Here is a 19528-nt window from a genome sequence, read left to right as displayed (position 1 = left end):
TCACTCTTCAATAATGCTCCGCTAAAAGTCAAGAAAAAGTGTCTACTCATGGAAGAAAGCGATGATTCGAATGCGCTTTCGAGAGTGAATGAGATGTTTTCCTTCAGAATTGGTTCATCTTACAGGTGATTGTTCTGAAAATGGAAAATAGCATAAAATAAAACACCGAAATGGGAGCTTTAAAAAACATTTCGTGCAACGCAGCATGATTTACTAATTCTCGCAGAAGTTCATACCTCTTCCTACATGAACTAGCAATCGTGTTTGTGTACTTTCGTTCACGCAGTTGGTAATCATCCATGTTGCTGTTTTAGTTGTTTTTTTTATTTCTGCATCACAGCGAACTCCAGAGTTGATGCAAAATGCGCACCAACATTTGTTGTAATTCTAACCTTTTTATTTTTATCTACTCTAATCATGGAATAACATAAACACAGACTATCTGTATCGCTTCTCCGACGTCTCAACGCCAATATTCTGAATGCCGATTTCATGGACGCATTTACCGCAGAAGTTTTCATCAGCCCTCGTACTGGGGAAAACTCTAATAGCAGAAACTGAAAAATCACAATGTTTGTTGGGCTTTTGCTTAATCAGATTTGGAGATACAATCCGAATTATTTTGGTGCGTACAGCTATGAATCATTAGTTACTCTACTGCTCGTTTAGCTGTTGATCTTTCAAGTTGAATCTGACGATGATACAAGTGATTACCCCAGAAAAATACGTAAGTGAAAACAACCTGGATTACATGGAGTCCCAGCACGACTGTAGGTATTGATTAACTCACGCAGCCCAATTTTGGCTGTAAGGTTTTTCATCAGTATCACACACTAACGACAATTTTCCTTGTAGTGTTTCCGTTGCTGTATGGATTAAGTAGACTGATAACCCTTCACGTGCCGGTTAGTGAGTAAAGCAAGCCAGTCATCCGGTCATCCGCCTTGGAATCGCACCATTCCGGATCGTCTAAAAAAATTTGTCGTTTTAAAGATTTGTTCGAAACCTGGGAAGCCGATCACGACAAGTTAATGAAATACCCACATCCTCGGTTATAGTGTTTTAATCGCATTGCCATCGTGCAAGTAAAATAAAATCATTATAACCAATGGAACTAACTCAATAAAAACACCCAGCAGATAATAACAAATGGATCTGTGGTTGAAATACTAGTGAGTACACCGTGGTACAGTAACACTACAGCTCACCCTCTCTGGCAAAGGAAATACCTGTCAAAACGCTTCATAGGTCCCAGATTCGATGGTTAGATTGACGGCTGCCTACAACTGAAGAAACCATCCGACTAGGGTTTCCTGACACTCACAAGCGCCGTTTTAGGAAATGCTGACGCAACGGTATTTTATCGGTATCATTTGGTCAAACATAGCCAGTTCTTCCCCACCTAGCACTCGTTAGATGAGCCCAGTCGCTTAAGATGGAGGCACTGATTCAGTGGTTGTAAATTTTCCGCCATACTTTCTAAAAATCAAATGAACACAAACAGATTAGACTTTAGCATAACTAACCATTGAATACCCTAATTTAACCTGTGCATGTATTATCTGAGACATTGGGAAGAGTGACTTAATTGGTCAGTTTGGTGGATGCCTTTTGGCACTGCATAGAGAGGAAGATTAATCTCTAAACTGGCTATCCCGCTAGGTAGGTTGGTAAAATTCAGGTGTTTTAGTACAATGGTACGTTCAAGTTTACCATTTTTATGCGATGAGTCGCCCCTTTGATCTTTAAGTCTAGAAATTTCTTCTTACTGCTGTTGGTCAAAAGTGTACCGAACGTTGAATGGAAGGCTGGTTTTTTATAAACCGTCAGTTTGGAGTTTTTGTGTTGTCAATGCCAACAGTGTATTCAAAGTGTGCAACTTGAGTATGTTGGCTCATTTTGGATGCCATATTACCACTTATATTATCCGGTCAACTATCAAGTTTGAATAACTGATAATAAACACTATCCTTCTCTCACACCAGAGGTGAGGGTATGTTGAGTCAAAGTCAAGAGCAGGAGCAAAAGGAATCAGAAGGGTAAGCCTCCGCCTCTCAAATGAGCCAGAGCAATGCGTGAATATCAAACGATTGCGCTGGAGAAGTACTTACAAGCTTAAAAGAGAGTACCATACTCTTCTCTCGATTTTTCACGTTACTTCAACCTGTTGATCCTTTGCTGAGGGTGATAAGGCTGATTGCTGTTAAGACAGTAAAGCCTTGATAATAGCGCTCGTATGTCGCCCGCCTATAGGCCTAAGAGATTTAAAAAGGTGATAGCAGAGGCAAAGACTTGTGAGAGGCTACACAAATAACGCTTAACTATTCAAGATGTCTACTAACTTTGAAGGTTCTCCCATGTTTTAAGCATTACCCAACCAGAACATAGTAGGACCGTTTCTGGTGGACCCTGTGGTCTAGGTCAACGAGTTCCAGAATTCAGAAATTTTGTAAAGTCACCCTTGCAATTTCAACTTAGAATGCATTTAGTATTAACTGAAATTTGGTCTTTGTACCGTTGCTTGGATTAGCAATGATAGTTACGCGAAGGTGGACACGGACCACAAACAATTTACTAGGACTTAGTTCTGTTGGACATGTTGGTCACACATTCTCTGCTACCGAATAAAATAACGCTGATAAGGTCAATGGTTCCCCCTAAACATGTAGACCCTTACTTGAATTTACGGTCTGATTTTGCCGTATTTTCCCTTTCATATCCACGATAATACTGAAAATCTCCTATCGGTAACCACCACAGAGACTGAAAAAGTTCATATTTTAAGATTGGGGGTGACCGCCTTCCGGAAGCAGTGTAATTAAATGACAGTCGTGTTGCTTAAAACAGGCACTGGTGCTGAACAAGTGGTTGAGGACAATTTTCCAACAATAGTACATTGTTGTCTTAGACTAAAATTTCACGAGGTAGTGCGGGTGAATTTGCTTGATCGACCTACACCTGCTTTAAGATCACTGGGGTAAAATATTTTATCTCATCATGGCTCATCTTGAAAAATCACTTTGACCATAGAACCAGATGGTGAAATGGTTGGGTGGAAATTAGTTCAAGTTACATTTGCAAAACCACCTACCAAATTCCTGGTGTTCCAAGATATGAATGTACTTAGAACGGTCACGTAAAAACAAAGTCTAACCCATAGATGGAAGAAACGCCCACTGGTGCGTCGTACTACATTACAGCATATCGTCCAAAGTGATATATGTGATGTCAGATGCTGGTATTCTGGACCAAAATAAGTAAGTGTTGTCAATCCAGTAGTTATACCAACTAAGCGTAGTTATTACCTGACTTCGGTCATTCAAAGCCTAGTAGTTAATTAGCCAGTGTGAACGAGTACCTACCTTGCTTACTGAGCAGATAGTGTGTGTCATCTCCAAGTAATACAATGGAATAGTTTGCGTCACTTGACTTGAATATCCTCACGCACTAACAAGCTATAGTGCCAATAGCTTTTGTTTGGGGGTGCGGTCTACAAGACAAGATGGACCGATGGACCAGAATCGCCATCGCGGTACATAAGTTCTCTTATTCAGCAATCTACTCGGAGTAAATTCGCTTGCCCCACCGTTGCTGAGTTTAAATCAACCTTTAGCCATTTCTTTTCACATGCATAGCAGAGTTGCACATAAAAAGCCACTGTTTTGTAAACATATGTTCCGAACATTTCGTTTCTAAACATATTTTTCTCCACAAATATGCGCGTTCACTTACGCTGGAGAGTCAGAAAATCAAAAATGATATTTACACAGTTTTTTTCTCGATCCGTTTCATTTTTTCTATCTCTATTTGACCACAAAAATGTAGTCAGACTGTTCATCATTTATTCCTGAGACTCATACTCAGCGCCAGACATGTTCGATTTACACCAGTGAGTGGCGGACTGTCACCCCAAACCAGTGTCTGCATAGACTGGTAGAATTGACTTTTGGACACTTCACATGTCTCGCTGACAATTTTCAGGTGGAAAACAGTTACTGTAACCCTTCTTTGAGACCATGCCTAACAATGTAGAACACCCAACGAGGCGCTCATAAAAATCTCTTTTGCAGGGAATATATTTCCTTTAGAACTAGCCTAATCCTTCATCAGTGTTGCGAAGAACAGACAATGCTTTATGGGTTTTTCTGAATTTTTTCGAAGTGCCGAACAGTCTGAGTTAAGAATGACGTCTGGTAATTTAAGAAGAATTATATTCCATGAGCTAAGAGGCGCAACGTTTTCAAATGTTGGGTAACAGCTTCATCCTTGCATCAAGAAAAAACCGGTACTACGTATGCTTACTATTTTTGCCAAAAAACATGTCCTGTGTCAGTTACACATCAGGATTTGTTAACTGTTTCTTTAGGCTTTAAACTGATCGTGCTCTGAAATTATATTGCTACCCGGTTTGGATAAATGAAATCAGAGATTTCTTGATTATTTCTGAAATACAACAAGTTTCGAAGTTTTCGTATACTATTCTTTCCCTTTTTAAATTGTCCGCATTTATGCTAGGTTTGATGTAAAACGAGCTCCCTCCAATTGGTTACGCGTTTAAGTGACTCATCTTCGGCCTGCTTCGATGTTTTTCAATGTAAATGAAGACAGACAGATAGAATTAGCTGGTAGCTAATTGGAACAGAAGCCTTTGTTCCCTGTGTTGGCTCAGATTACACGTCAGAATGATGCGTAATTAGCTCAATGTCATGAACATGTAAATTCGGTTTGGCTTCTGACTGACCAGCTGTGAAAACAATTTACCGACAAAGTCGTTGATGCCACACGGACCACCTGCACGCATGGTGCGAACAAGAAATCCCAGATTATCAAGTATTCGGCTTGCGGGACCTACATATAGTTTTGCCCGTCTGGGTATTTTTCGCTGGCTCCACTAGACTGAAGGCTTTATACCCTCAAGTGGGTCTAAAAGAATGACGATTGGATATGTTTTTTTTGCTCACATATGCCCTGTTGTCCAGCCAAAACTTTTGAAATCCCTCTTTGTTGTGCACCTCATTTGATTTGCTGTACATGGTCCAGTTTCTATTGATAACAATGTGAGAACCTGTATTCTGTTTAATGGTGTGATGCAATTTACTCTAGTAATCATTTATTTACATAGTTTATTGTATTTTGCTGAAGCCTTTACAAACCAAGTGGAACTTTAATCGATATCTAGGTTTGACAGACGTTGACTGCCTGAATTCATGTGCGTAAAACTGCCATCACAGTTTCTACTATGATTTTGCTGCTTCTTGCACAACGCTTGTAAATTTCAGCGCATGGGTGACTCAGTTTTTGCCAAAAAGTTTCCTCGTTCAATAAGGGGTAAGCTATCGATGAAAATATGGATGAACAAGAACATCTTAGATAAACATGCAGACTCATAGTGAAAGAACATCTGTCATTTGTTGGTTTCCGTAATGTGTTGGGAAAATCACTCAAAATTTAAACTCTGCAAATTATTCCGGGGGCAATAAATCGGACTAAGTTTGTTCCCTAAAAGCAAAGCCCTAATTGAGAGGCGTGACTTTGAATGGAGTACTCATTACCAAAACCTTGGAGATAATTCCTACCTTCTGCAATGTTTCAGTCCTTAGTCTGTGGATGTGCACTCTAGTGTGTCTCTCTGAAACAGGGTCGGATTAATTCAGGTTGATCCTTTAAAATAAAAATTGATTTGCAACTAGTAACTCATTTGCTGTGTTTGTGCAGTAACGTTAACACTGAAAACATGCATGGTTTTGTCCACCCAAGATTTTATTGTGGATTGCCTAGTCCTACTGCTGCAACTGGCTTTAACTAGAAATGGAGGCAGCAGGCCGCTTAGATGCAAGTTTTTTTCTATTTTCAAAACTTTTGATCACATGCTGACCTTTTCTTTCTGATTCCTCCTTACCTCACAAGTTTCTAAAACCCCACGGTTGACTTATCATTGAGTGAAATTTTTGAAGCGTCGTCTGTTTGAGAGTAGTTCAAAGTTAGCTATTGTAAGGGTTTAAATGCTAATGATTATCATTGCTTGCTTCGACTTCAACCACCCGGTAGGTGGTTACCACGTAAATAATGAGTGAATCCAGTCCACCGTTCTTATGGTACCGTTTGCTTTTAACGTAATGCACAGAAAGCAAATCGGAGGGAATATTTATAGCCAGGGGACTTTCGCTGTTTTCGGTAATGCAAGCCATATGTGGTAGTCAAGCCAGTTTGCAAAACATAACCAATGGCTTTGTACATATTCGACTGTGATGGATTGTTCGGTTGACTGTCTTTGACGCCGAAAAATCTTTGGTCCATATTTAGGATCACTAAAAGTGTGGAAGGACAGTAACATAATGCTTTGTGTGTGGATCGCACCATTTTGGCTTAGCAGATGCGTTGGTTGGCATTTCTCTTAGAATGAGGATAGCCATGGAATGAAATTATCAACAATCCTTTTTCGTTTCAGCTAATGTATCCGGTGCTTACTTACAGTTTTACCAGATTTGGCCTTTACGTTTTATATACAACCGTCCCCACATCTATTGCTAGTATTTAGTTGCTTTTCGTGTTTTGTTGTTACACGTCTTTGCATTTTTTCCTGCAACAGGACTACTGCTAGCTAAAGGAAATATCTGAAATTTTAACGACTATCACTTGCTTCTTGCAGAAGATCAAATCAGGCCGGCTGTTTCCGGATCCTGGATTCTCTCAAGGGTAGCTTTTTCATTAAGTGCTTGTAAAGTCATAGTAGTGTAAACCCCCCATTCTAACTACCCACCTCATGCTGCTGCAAAAATCACGTCACATAATAAAGTCGTTCGATGGTAGTCCATATGCAAGTCTATTTTCTGCCAGTAGAGATTTGGCGACTTGGTTAATAAAAGTGCAAAAGCATCCATTGTAATTCTGAACTATCGTTTCCAGTAAATGAACAACAATATTCTTGGCCCATCAATAAGTTTCACCATAATGTTTCCATTACGACGTTGCATAGAGGGCAGTGACCAGCGGTAGACCAGTAGACAAAGGTGATGCAGGATTATTTCGAACAACTTTTATTCAGTACACTGCTTGTAGGGGTAGAAAAAGTGGACGGTTGAGTCCGCGTGCTTCCTTTATAGAGCTTTAAATATTTTCACATGTGAAATTTTGAACAGTTAAAGCTCACAAGTTGGAAATGCAGTAAAGCATATAGAGTCGCAGCAGGTTAACGTTTCTGCCTTCAATAATCCGCAGTAGGTGGGCTTGGATGGCCTATTTGATCAACCGCTTCGGGTAGTTGCATCTGGACTCCATGTACACGGGCCGATTTTTATAGCTGATAAACCATACCTCGAAAAAGGCAAACATATTTGCCATACCGCTGATCAGTTGCCTTGTCCAAGTTTCTCATCCGTCCTTTTGGGTGCCTCGAGTGTAAATTTTGACCTGCCTGGAGTTTAGGTGATAGTCACCATTTCGTTCGGTGCTCCCTAGAACAGATTCATTGTATGCAAACTTCAAAGGCTGACAGTCATACTGAAGAATAATCTGATAAAATTTCTCGTTACATGATGAGCAATAAATATCCAGTCAATAGGGTTCATTTACCCACTTGGAACGAAAACGTCATCATATCTTAACTACTACGTATCCTCAAGGTTCAGATGAAATGGAGCGAATGTGACTCATGATTAAAGCATATTGGGCATAACAGCCTAACATGTATATTGCATCTGCTTTGTAAATGCTACTACTCTGACTCGTAAATGAGGCCTGATCAGGGCGCTTTTCTCCAGGATAACAAACGATAGCATCCCGGATTTTCTGCGCAAACGTATTCTGATAATTTGTAAAACCATATTAGTCAAATGGGTGAGCATATATCTCAGTGACTGGAGCTTCAAATGAATGAGAATGAGAAAGAATGAGAAAGAATGAGAATTAATTAAGCGGTGGCTTACCTGACGTTTGCTAGGCTGCCGGCTATTCGCTATCACGGCCAACTCAGGGCCCTTTGTTAATTCTCTTTTTTTCAGAAGGTTAAGATGAAACTATCGAAACACTCGGAACACTGAGGACTTTTGCGGATACTTAAACCTCAATTCGCATACACCCGAAGCTTTCAATGCGTGCAGGAAATGGTTTTAGCAGGAAGACAAACGGAACTAAATTAGTTTAATTGACCGCCATTTTATGTACATCATTATAAAGAGTAACCTAAATAGACTAGCAGCAATGACAGCCTCCACACCAAAGGTAAAGTAATGCTTTTCTTGGAGTCTGCATAGAGTTATATTATACGGACCAATATTTGTGAACCTATCTTGCTCCTGACAGACAGCACTTTAACTCTCTGCACTCTGTGTGGCACCTAGTCTGCGTCCTTTTACGCTTGGAAATCTTTGCTTACAGGCTTGGCTGTCTCTCTTTCCCACTTATCCTCAGGCCTTCGTCATTTTGCCGTTTAGATGAGGCTTTAACTGGAACTTCTAACCTGTGTGCAACTAAATGTTATGCATTACGAAGGGGCTGTCCTTTTTAATTTCTCTTGACCGCTTTGGATCAGTCTGAGGATAGCCAAAGAGGAACAAAGGTTTTTAATTGTTTATCACTACAGGCCTGTTAGGTGGCTGAAGTTCACCACTAACCACTTAATAGGTATTTGTGTTTGTGTTATGTGCCGAAATACAGTTGTACAGCAGTTTTAACATGGTGTTAATCGCATGTAGCCCATCTAGAATTTACTGCTCGTCCCTCCTGTTACACGCACCTTGTCAATGCTCTAAATATACGCCAAAAATGAGAAGAAACTACCTGGCTAATAATAGTGAGTCCAAATTTAGCAAGTTAGCAGCATGGAACGAACTTGTAATCTTCTCTTTCGGTAGTTTCAGATCCATTTAAAATCATTCTACTTCTCCTAGTAGGGTAATTTCTCATGAATTTGTTGGCTTACTATGCGCTAGTCCCTTGAAATAAGTTGATTTGACTTGCACCATCGATGATAGTTGACGGAACTAGCAGGTGCAGTTGAGTGCACATTGAAATCCTGAAGCGCAGTGTGGAGAAATTTTCGAACATTTTAGCGCTTGACTTATTTTTACGAAAGCAGAGCAGTTTCTGCAGGCCTCCAACGAATTACCGCATAAAAATAACCTAAGTGGGATGAGGATTCTGCATTCAAATCAAACATGGAAATAGTCCTTTCTGTCACACTATAAAAGAACTCACTTTTCCTCGAAAAAAAATCCAATTTGTTAGGGATATTTCTTTGTCCCCATAAATCAATGAATTTCGGTAAGAGAGTATAACCTCTTTTTAAAATTGGTTACGCGGACAATAGCGTAACAATAATAATGCAGTGTTCTGCATTTGGATTTACCTAGACAGTTTTGGGTAAAGCCCTCTCTTTAAGAATTAGTATGACCCACAGTCAAGGTTTCCCTCGGACTTTTTTGAGTCACTGTATAGATCATTATGTGCAGAAATGACAGGAAAAGTGTTTCACCAAATTTATGAGCCTTTCGCTTTTAACGATACAAAACTCGATTCGATGAGATACAACAGAAGAATCCTGCGACATTTTGTCTGATATGCAAACATTCCCCAACAGTGAAGTAGTTACTTAATTTCCAACAAAGTCCTTGGGGTTTTGCCCCTTGTGATAAAGTTCCAAACGAAAGCAATTGCAGTAAATTGCTGTAAATTTATCTTAAATTAATGCCCGTGGAGTAAATGCTTTCCAAAAGTCTTGCCAAAAAAAGGACTGAAGAAAAAGACATTTCCAGCAGATTAAAATGTTATTGATTAGATGCAGATTTTTAGAAGCATTATTGCTTTTCACGGTGCTAAACGTTGACTACTCAAAGTAAACGGTTTGTGCACATGGAAATATTGCTCCATTTCTATGCTCTTTTCTCAAATTCAAGGTTTCTACTGAGTACTCTGAACATATACTATTCTGAGTCTTTCTAGCCAAACATTGCTTTTTACGGAAATATCAAAACATAGGTTATAAAACAACCCTTCCGATTGAGGTAAGTGTGAGCCTACTTTTCGTGGCTCCGTCACAACAAGAGGATCAAGAAAAGGTGCTATTTTGATTGAATGGTGAATAACACACTGGTTCCTTTTTGTGGTAAAAGTGTCTTGCATTTTACTTTTTAGCTGAATTATGTTCAGATAAAAACATACTCTGTCAATTACTTACCTGTTATAAATATGACACTGGAATAAGGTGTCCTGTTATGAAATACCCCATGTAGGTAGGTCAGTTAAAAGCCGAAAAGGCTAACATTTCACTTTATCTAAATGCGGGACTAAACGGCCAACGTGGGCTGACCTGTCTATCTTGCATGTTATAAGCGGAGACTATCATTAACTCTTCCTTTACGACGGCGATCCGTTTTCCGGACCATACATATATTCCAATGAAATTCACACTCCTATGGAGTACACTTATTTCGTAGGGTAGAGAAGTATTTCAACTTGGTAAAGATTTCTTCATCTGCGTTTCAAACATAGGCTACCACTCAACATTAAGAGTCACTTCATCAGTGCATATCCGATATGGGATAAGGTCCATAAATTCCGCCGGATCATTGTAAGATAATACCGGTAGTAATAGTCAGAACGTTCACATTTGGCAAAGAGGGGAGAAACGAAACTCAAAGTTTATAGGCCATAAACAAATGGGTTTACACCAACTGTTTAGTTTTCTGGAAATCCGTTATGCGTCTGTCAACCCCGTATATGGAGGGCTGGTGTAAACTGGTTTATTGTCTACCGAGCTGCATTGTCTTTCGCAATCTGCATAAAATCTCGTCCCAGAACTTCTCCATTCTCATGTAGATAGCCACTAAAATTTACCCTTGTTATTTTTCAGTGATCCATCTGAAAAGATTTCTTATCAGTCTCAAAGAGACAAAACTTTTGAAGTGTACACACTGATATATATATATATATGTATATATTGGCCAGTTCAGATATGTTTATAGAATAGAGTTCACCGTGTTTTTAAACCTGTCTCTCTCTATGTATACAAATATTCAAAACGCTTGTGAAACGGTTCATATAGAAGCCAATATATGGGTTAGTTGGGCAGAAATTATTCAGCACAAAATTTAAGACAGTATCGTTATTTGTTACAATTATTTTCTCCTCAGCATAATGTCGGTAAAAAGGCGAATTGTTCGGTGACGTTGCTCTATAACTGACTCACAACCACACCCACGGTAGTTCAGCCTAGTGAAGAGTACACCGCCTGTACACTTCAGCGTTAAATTAAAATTGAACGTTCCACTTGCGGACTAGCAAAACTGTTGATGCCCTGGAGAAACAGTTTGATGATTTGGTAACTGTTCAAAGCTGGCAAGAACTTTTTTAAAATTCTCCAGCCATCTTCCCCCGGTAGGACATCACGAAAACAAACAGTTGCTTCCAACTATGCACGATACAACTGTACGGATACTGTGGAGTGTCAAAAGTAATTTGTAACTGCCCACTTGATTGAAATTTGAGTGTCAATCGCTTCTATTACTTGCCAAGAAGACCCACACTTATGAAACACATGGATGTCCCAACTAGCTGGAACATGTGAATAGGTGATATCTTATGAAAGCAAAAGCAATCCTTCCTTTTCATAAAACAGCGCGAGCGTTATTTGTCGCCGTTTTTTGAAGAAGGTAGCATAATTCAACACGAAAGCGCTTTAGTCCATATCGCGCAATCGGCAAATCTTTGTTTATCATAAAACCAACGGTGCACAGCGTGCGCCACGGTGCCCAAACATGCCTGGCTCAAATCACGTCGAACATAATGGCAGGAATCTATCTGAAACAGAAAGAGACCTTACACCTAAGGTGAACTCCACAGGAAAACCACAATGATATGGTGGAAGTTTAATATCAAATTTGTGTATTCTAATGATGATTATGCGGAAATGCTGAATTTGATGATGGATTTTGTATCGTGTGGAGATCTTTACATTCACATCAGGATCAGTCTGATGGCACTTTGCCTGATCTGCGCAAGAGAGATCACATTTACAGCGCAATAAGCGGACCATGGTTAATCCTTACATTTTTCATGTTCAATGGAAGAATGTCAAGAGCAACGCCATATAACTGCCTAGTTGGGAGTATGTGGCATAATCTGCCCAGTGGTTTTGAGTCCTTAGTTGAACTTTGCTACTAAACCGACACTAGAGTGTTAATTTTTAAAGCACAAATAAATCTTAGACATCAAACGCTTAGATAAACGTAGTTTCGTGCAAGACTCACGAAATTACGCACGCAGACCTCGCAAAAAACAAGTAAAGTTGTTCTTCCCGATTTTGGACGAAACCTATTTACATCCTTCTATACATGGTCAGCCATGAATATTTTTGAACCACAATATCTAAACTATCTCTTTCGGCATATTATTTTTCTGTTGTGTTGGTGGTGAGTTGGCTACGCATTTTCAACGAGTCGACTTCAAATGGCTTCTAGCTAGGATGAGATTGTAGGACATCAGCGTTTAACTCAATCATGTCTGCAGTGATGAAAGCAATAACTCAAGTGGTTATGCGAACAGTACGGTAAAAAAGCAGTAAATATATGAAAAAAGTAAACCTGAAACTAGCGAAGCGTAACTAACGAAGCCCGTGTTCTCCATCGTGACCAGGAATACAGGTTCATGAAAATCACTGTTGCCACTGTACTCAATGAACCCTGGTTTGCGATGTTGACTGCTCTCCTTACCCATACGGTACAAATCTGGCGACCGCGACAAGATAAGCGGGATCCCTTAGGAAGAAATAGGAGTGGATACAGATTATGTGACTTCTGATAGGTCATTATTCTTGCGAACAGTACATGAAAACTCCAAGCCTTCCCACATGTGGAAGGTGACCTCACACGAGCAGGGTTTTTTTTATATGTCCCTGTACTCTTTGGACATTCTTCCTTCACACTGCATTTATCGCTAAAATATAATTATCTGCAAGTGGGTAAAGGCATATAAGGAATTTTATTAGAAAATGAAGGAATATACGATTTACTTTGCTGACTTAAAGAAGCGATGACGGCAGTAAGAGCGAAACAGTGGACAAAGTGAAATTCGGAAAACCCTGTTTGAAACGGCTTTCTCAGAAGCCTACACTAGTCTCAATATCCGAGGAGATACGCAACAAACGGCTATGAAAGACGCTAGAAGTGGAATTGACGTTGTTGCTTCCCCGAAATAAAATGCACAAAATGCGATTATCACTAACTCCACCAATGCTGTACGCTTGTGTTCATTTGCACGCCGTCGCAAGTGACCGTCCAATAGTGCGATAAACCAACCATAAACGTGGAAACGACGGTCTACTAGATACAGGGTAAAACTCGGATCTTCGAATAGTCGCCGTCAACCGTCAGTTGTCTAAAAGTTGTCTAACATCCTGACAATTACACACAATGTGAATAGTTTGCACCTATCTGTAGGTAAGACAAAAGTTGACGCCTCGTGCTTTGTGGATTGAGCTAGCGATGCATATGGCTACGAGGAGAACAAAGACAAAATTGAATACTATAGATCAGTAGATCTAGTAAACTGAAGGTTCAGGTCGCTATTACGAATTACGTTTACTAGCCTATGGACGACCATGCCTTACTTTTTGACCCAAATGTAAAGGATTCTCCAGACATCTAACTAGCATCTTGACATTTCGGCACGATTAGATAGACAGTTGAACAGAGTTCTGACAGGTTGGTTTGTCACTGCTTCCTTACCGTGTACCGACACATGCGAGTCAAACGCAGGAGCTTTGGAGGAAGACTCTATGACAACTCTTAACCGTCACGAAATATTTATTGTGGATCCTGTCCTGCGAACGATTTGGCTAAAACGTACTAACGCAGTCCACCACCGAGCTGATACTCAAAATGTAGGTCCCACCTCCTGCCTCTTTGGCCGCTAATCTACTGCAATCCGAAGACTGGTGATAAAAATGCTGCAAACAAGTTCCTCTTTAGGAATACTTTTCAAGAATGTCTATGACGATGTGCTCCAATATCTTCTACATACTTACATACAGTATCACCATCAATCAAATAAAGTAGCCCACGTGCTCTAATAGAACCAAGTTACTTATATTCCCATAGGAGTGTGTCAATAATAGTCTAAAACATGGTCCGTTTAGTGGTGGAGGTCATGATTTTTGGGTAAGACCGGGATAACTGGAAACAACGACGCGTTCGTGTGGAACAACCTAAAAAGCATCCATACGAACTCGTCCACTATTACTCATCCGGCCCTGGTATTTAAGTTAGCATTTGACATCAAAGTGACTGAGGTTTTCACAGGACGATCAGTTGATTTTTTTCTGGAAAATTGGAATTTTTGTTACCATTGAGGGATAAGTACAAAATATAGATTTTTTTAAAACTCAAGACATGATGTCTTAAGCCAGAAGTTTGAATCGGGACACTCTGAGTGCATTGGCCATTTTTTCTAAACGTGTTCTACTCAAACTTTTGGATACCCGAATAGAGTGAACAATGATGTAAAATATTGGCATGAAAATCGGCTCCAAAAATTTACCCGCTTAATTCACATCGCGCTACCCGCTTATTCATCTTTTGTCTGTGTTAAACATATTTTCACATTTTACATTTCCGCCTTTTGCGGGTCTAGACAGCTCACAATGGTGTCAGATTTTCCGGATACAACGCAAATGCATCTTAACACACCTAAGTTGTGTAGTTTTGTCGTGATGTGGTTTTTTCAAGCGTAATGATGGAAACCCCAGGTTGAAGTACCCACTTCCCGCTCTTAGGAGAGTTGGCATAACTTGAAGTCTGATGAGGTGTTTTGCCGGTGTTTTACGACCCAAAATCGTAGACACAAGTGTTCCACTTTGCAACACATGTAAGAAAATTCCCTAATCACTGAGAATTCCTGAATCCAAAAGACGTTATGCCGAACGAACCAGACCCTTGTTGGGTGTAAAGCAGTAAAATGTTGGAAAAAGCAGCTGCATTTAAGGTGAGTTGTCGTCCATTAATAATGAATGAAAGCCCTTCACATCACACCGCCGAATAGATAGCAGTTTATTGGCTCTTACGGATAGGTGAAACAAATTCGTTTCTTCTTATAGGGATTCCCGCGTAGAAAACTCATCTTTACGCAGCCAAAAGTCTCGCATTTTATACACTTTTTGACCCAGCACGACACGAGAGGCCGCATACATCGTACTTTAAAACCTTGGTTCTTCATTAGATTGTTATCAGGACATCTTACCAATTTTAATGAGACCTCTAATCATGAAAATACACTAATTGTATGGTGATGCTACCTACATAGAAAGAAACATATCTATTTAGTCACATGATCTACATGCAAGCGTTTATAAGAGGACGGTGTTTGATTTGAACCTTCATTGGCCTTTTGTGAGAGGCAAAACTGAGCGTGCGAAAATATCAGAGGATCCTTAGATGATAACCTTATGATGTGAACTCCAAAAAGAAATCCAAAATGGAATTTGTAAGCAAGTTTCAGCAAGGCCATTGTACTGGAGAATGACTAATTTATTAGTCATTATGGTTGTGATATGACTTCGTGTTAAAGAGTAGAGAAACTGTTAAGCTACAGAAGCAAATTAGTGGTCCCCTTCCCGATTTCCTTAAGTTGTTGAACAAAACCGGATATAAACCCTGGTCAAAATGCAGTACCGTGACTCGGATCACCAAGTACATTCTAAAATTGAAAAACTTAGATGATCAGTGCAAAACGTAAACGAAGCCATGGGTGACGACATTTTACCTTACCTCCGTCTCTAAAAGAGTAGTTACATCCCAGCAACCTTCGAACGAAAGTCACAAGTTTTAATTTACAATTGATTTACTAAATTATAATCCAAAAAATCAACCAGAATCAAATAAAATATTCTAACGGTGGGAAATTCAGGCTAAAATACTCTTACGAAAAACGCCGCACCCAGTAGAATTTAGTCTAGAGTATTAGGACGTGTGGGATGCATCCCCTAAATTGTCTTTTTTGGCTGTATAATGACTCGATTCTACCTTGAAGTTACTCAAGTTGTGTCCGAATTGCAGCGTGAAAACAGAAAAATAGGCCATTAGGCGTCTGTGCTTAAAAACGAGTAGTCTCTAAAGCTACAGGCAGATATCCCTGAAGAACCTTAAGTTTGCTCAAATAAGTGCGTCAAAAGACCTTCTGAAATGTGCCAAAATATCCACAAATTATAGAGACGAAGAGTACGGCTAGATTACTACAACCATGAAGTTGATACGAGGCCTGTGAAATTTTGTCTTGTAAGCGCTGACTCCAGAAGAAGACCACGGTAAAGCATAACTATTCAAAATACTGCTTTTTAGACCAGAATGAAACTAGTACATTTCGCTAATCAGCCGTTGACATTGTCTGGGGACTTGAATGCTTGGATATTCTGGTATGACTTGTTACCCTCAGCCATTAGGCCACGTCCTGTAGTTCCGAGAAAAATTGTGCATTGGTTTGTCCAAATTGACGGACTGAATTTTGTCATAACCTAGCCGCTGTTACTATATATTTTCGACATACAATACGGAATACAAGATTCTACAGGCAAACTTTCAACCAAACGAAATATGTTACTAACCTATATTTCATAGTGCCGCCAATTTTATTCAGTAATGAATTTTGAAACCATAAATAACTAAATTTCGGAGACCGCAGGTTTGAGTTACAACTAAAGGCATCATAATGCTATATTGCATCAGTGAAGAAAATGCGGAAGCTATCCTTGGATTTCTTGCCACGATTAACTTATCTTAGTATAGCATCAGGTGTTGACGCAAACGAACTGTGTTTGGTGAAAGAGTTACTGTTTTATCACATTTACCGTTTGCGTTTGTTAGTCTGGGAATGATTAATCACATTACTATTCTTCTTCAGTGAGGCGCCGTTTCGTTCGAACTTAAACCCAGATCGTAATTTCAATGTCACAAGTACTCAATTTGGTTGCCGTGATAATACTAGGAAAATGAACCTTTTTTATTTCAGAAACCGAATGCAACATCAAGTTCATTCCTTTGGCGGATATCCACACAACCGTATTCGCATCTTTTTGGTACTCTCCACGTGGCTTACACTCATGTGTGGCCACACATTGATCCAGTCGTCAAAGACACCTTTTTCGCTGCTGATCATATTTATTTTGAACTGGACTTAATGGATCCAGCTACGCTGGGAGAACTCGCAAACTGTCAGTTGTTACCGCAGGATAAAGATTTAACTGATCTGCTGTCACCTGAGCTCATCAATCGTCTGGATTCCTATATAACTCGCACCCGGCTGTCAATGTCAAGAGACTTGCAGCACTCAAACTTCGCCTACGTCCGGTATTTGTTAGATTTGATTGCAAAGGATTGGAAATGGAAAAGACCCATGTGGATCTTGTTTCTGCTTACTGGTCTGACGCGTGGAGAAATTGCAGACCGCGGGGTGCCTGTATTGGATTTATTCATGGCTCAACTTGCACAAAGGTTGGGAAAGCAGTGGGGAGCTGTGGAAGAAGTAACGGATCAGTGCGATCCGCTAAATGGAGTGCCAGACAAACAAGTTAGTTGACTTATTACGGTCCGAACCATTGGTTTTTTAAATTAATAGTCAAAGGTTGACAAGAAATTCTAGTTTATTGTTTGGTTACATCCAAGTGAATCCATCCAACTACGGCATCAAAAATAGTAATCTTCAAATTCGTATCCGCCAATAATAACTTCTCAATGATAAAAAAGCAAACTACTTACATGTGGAAGCAAAAATAATAGTACGCGAAAAAAAAAACAGGATTTTTGGTCCGTTTGTTCTATGATTTCGATAAACTGAAATTTAAAAAAACGGATAATTTGTTCCTTATATACTATTTATTAATTCATTATATATGACTAGGTAAATACAGACTATAAGCAAGGTTGTTTCCAAATTATTCTGAGAGTAATGAATAGTTCTGCAAACCCAGTTGTCAACATTTATTGTGAGTTTCAATGAACGTTTGTCCAGAGAAAAATGAAGTCTGTTTAACAATAGTCGGTATACGCAAAAATAGCCTGCATAAGATGTAAGTCCCGTTTTCACGGAGCTTACAAAGGTTTACGTTGCCAAAGTGGTAAAATTGATGCGTATTTTCGAAAAGGACGGCTTTCGTTGATCAATTTGGATCAACCACTGGGAAGGAAAAATCTTACCATCTAGTTGAATGCTATATAATGATCACCTTCATTACAATCCAGATGAAATAAAACCTAACGTTTAGATCAACTAATTTAGGTCCTGTGAAATGTAAGTGAAGTAACGGCCAAACTTCCAAGTCCTTTTTCTAACTGGTAGTAACTTTCGTTTATATATACTGTCAATCCAATCGTTCAGCTGTAACACCCTTCCGGTGCCTAGCTGCCATGACACCCAAAGGAAGCACGAGGTCTGGGATACTGCCAGGTTGCCCAAGCCTAGACAGGGAAGTCGAGGGCGGAGGTCGCATTCGAACCACGGACCTTTTGGTCAGTAAATTCGCACTCTAAACACTTGAGCCATCTTGCACAAAAGAGTTTAAGTGATCTTTAGATTTAGATTTAGATCGTTTCTACGCACTCTGGAACAGCCACAGAAACCAATATTTAATTAACCAACTAAGCTCACAAATGCCGGAAGTGCGCCACAGTATCGACCCTTTAAATTTTGTTGTCTTTTGTCTTTGTTTTTTGTCTTTCGTTTTAAAGAACAAAAGACAACACTTCAGTTTGTAAATGAGCAGGGAAACGTGAGGTACTCAAGAATTTTTGCTTGAGTATATCCATAGAGAGAATCCGACTGCAGTTCTCATTTAAAGTTCTAAAACTGACTCGGTCGATTCCGAGCTACACTATAGTATGATGGATATCACTACCGGTACTGCAGTATGAAAGCAATTGGCATGCACTTACATGATATAATAATGAAATCTGTGCACCTCCAGTTGAACAGAATATTAATGTTTCAAATTAAGTATCTCTTATGTGTTCAGGAATCTAATTACACTTGTTCAGATAAATCAAAAGATCTAACAGTAACCAAGGGAACAATCGAATCAAAAAAAGGAAGTTTACCGGCAAAAAAAGATTACCCAGTCAACAAATTAAGTAAAAAACTAAACAGCAAAGCAAGAAAGAAACGGTCTAATCACTACACAGGAACATAGCTTTCGAACTGAACGCACCTAACGAATAAACCGGATATACGAAATCGGACCACAACACAACGAAGACTCTATACTGACCAATGGATTTACGCAAGAGCTGACTTTCGACAAATCAGTTTATTTAGATTTATGAGATACCGTTTGGGAACAATGTTTCCCCAGGCAGAAGAGGAGGGTGATAAGATATTTGCAATCCAACTGCCAAACTCGGTGAACGAACCAAGCCCCAAGCAGCAGTCCCGAGCTACCTCCATTCCACTACATCACGGTTGTGATTTGTTCCAGCGTGAAACCTGTTAAAATGAACTCCTGGAATCGTGGGCAGTTTACTTAGGAACGAATTTGCAATTTACCTTATCG

At 39.6% G+C, this 19528-nt stretch overlaps 1 protein-coding gene across 1 annotated transcript; it reads left to right on the top strand.

The window, feature by feature from the left end:
• Window positions 1-7761: 7761 nt before the first annotated feature.
• T265_15482 (hypothetical protein) lies at window positions 7762-17550 on the top strand (the record flags this gene model as incomplete). Its single annotated transcript, XM_009178323.1, has 2 exons — window positions 7762-7836; window positions 16996-17550. Coding segments are annotated over 2 exons (630 nt in total), but the record flags the coding sequence as incomplete, so codon positions are not given.
• Window positions 17551-19528: the final 1978 nt, after the last annotated feature.

The sequence above is a fragment of the Opisthorchis viverrini genome (assembly GCF_000715545.1).
Source record: "Opisthorchis viverrini unplaced genomic scaffold opera_v5_534, whole genome shotgun sequence".
Lineage (NCBI taxonomy): Eukaryota > Metazoa > Platyhelminthes > Trematoda > Opisthorchiida > Opisthorchiidae > Opisthorchis > Opisthorchis viverrini.
The sequence above is the reverse complement of the archived record's forward strand: the minus strand, read 5'-3'. Positions and strand labels throughout refer to the sequence as shown.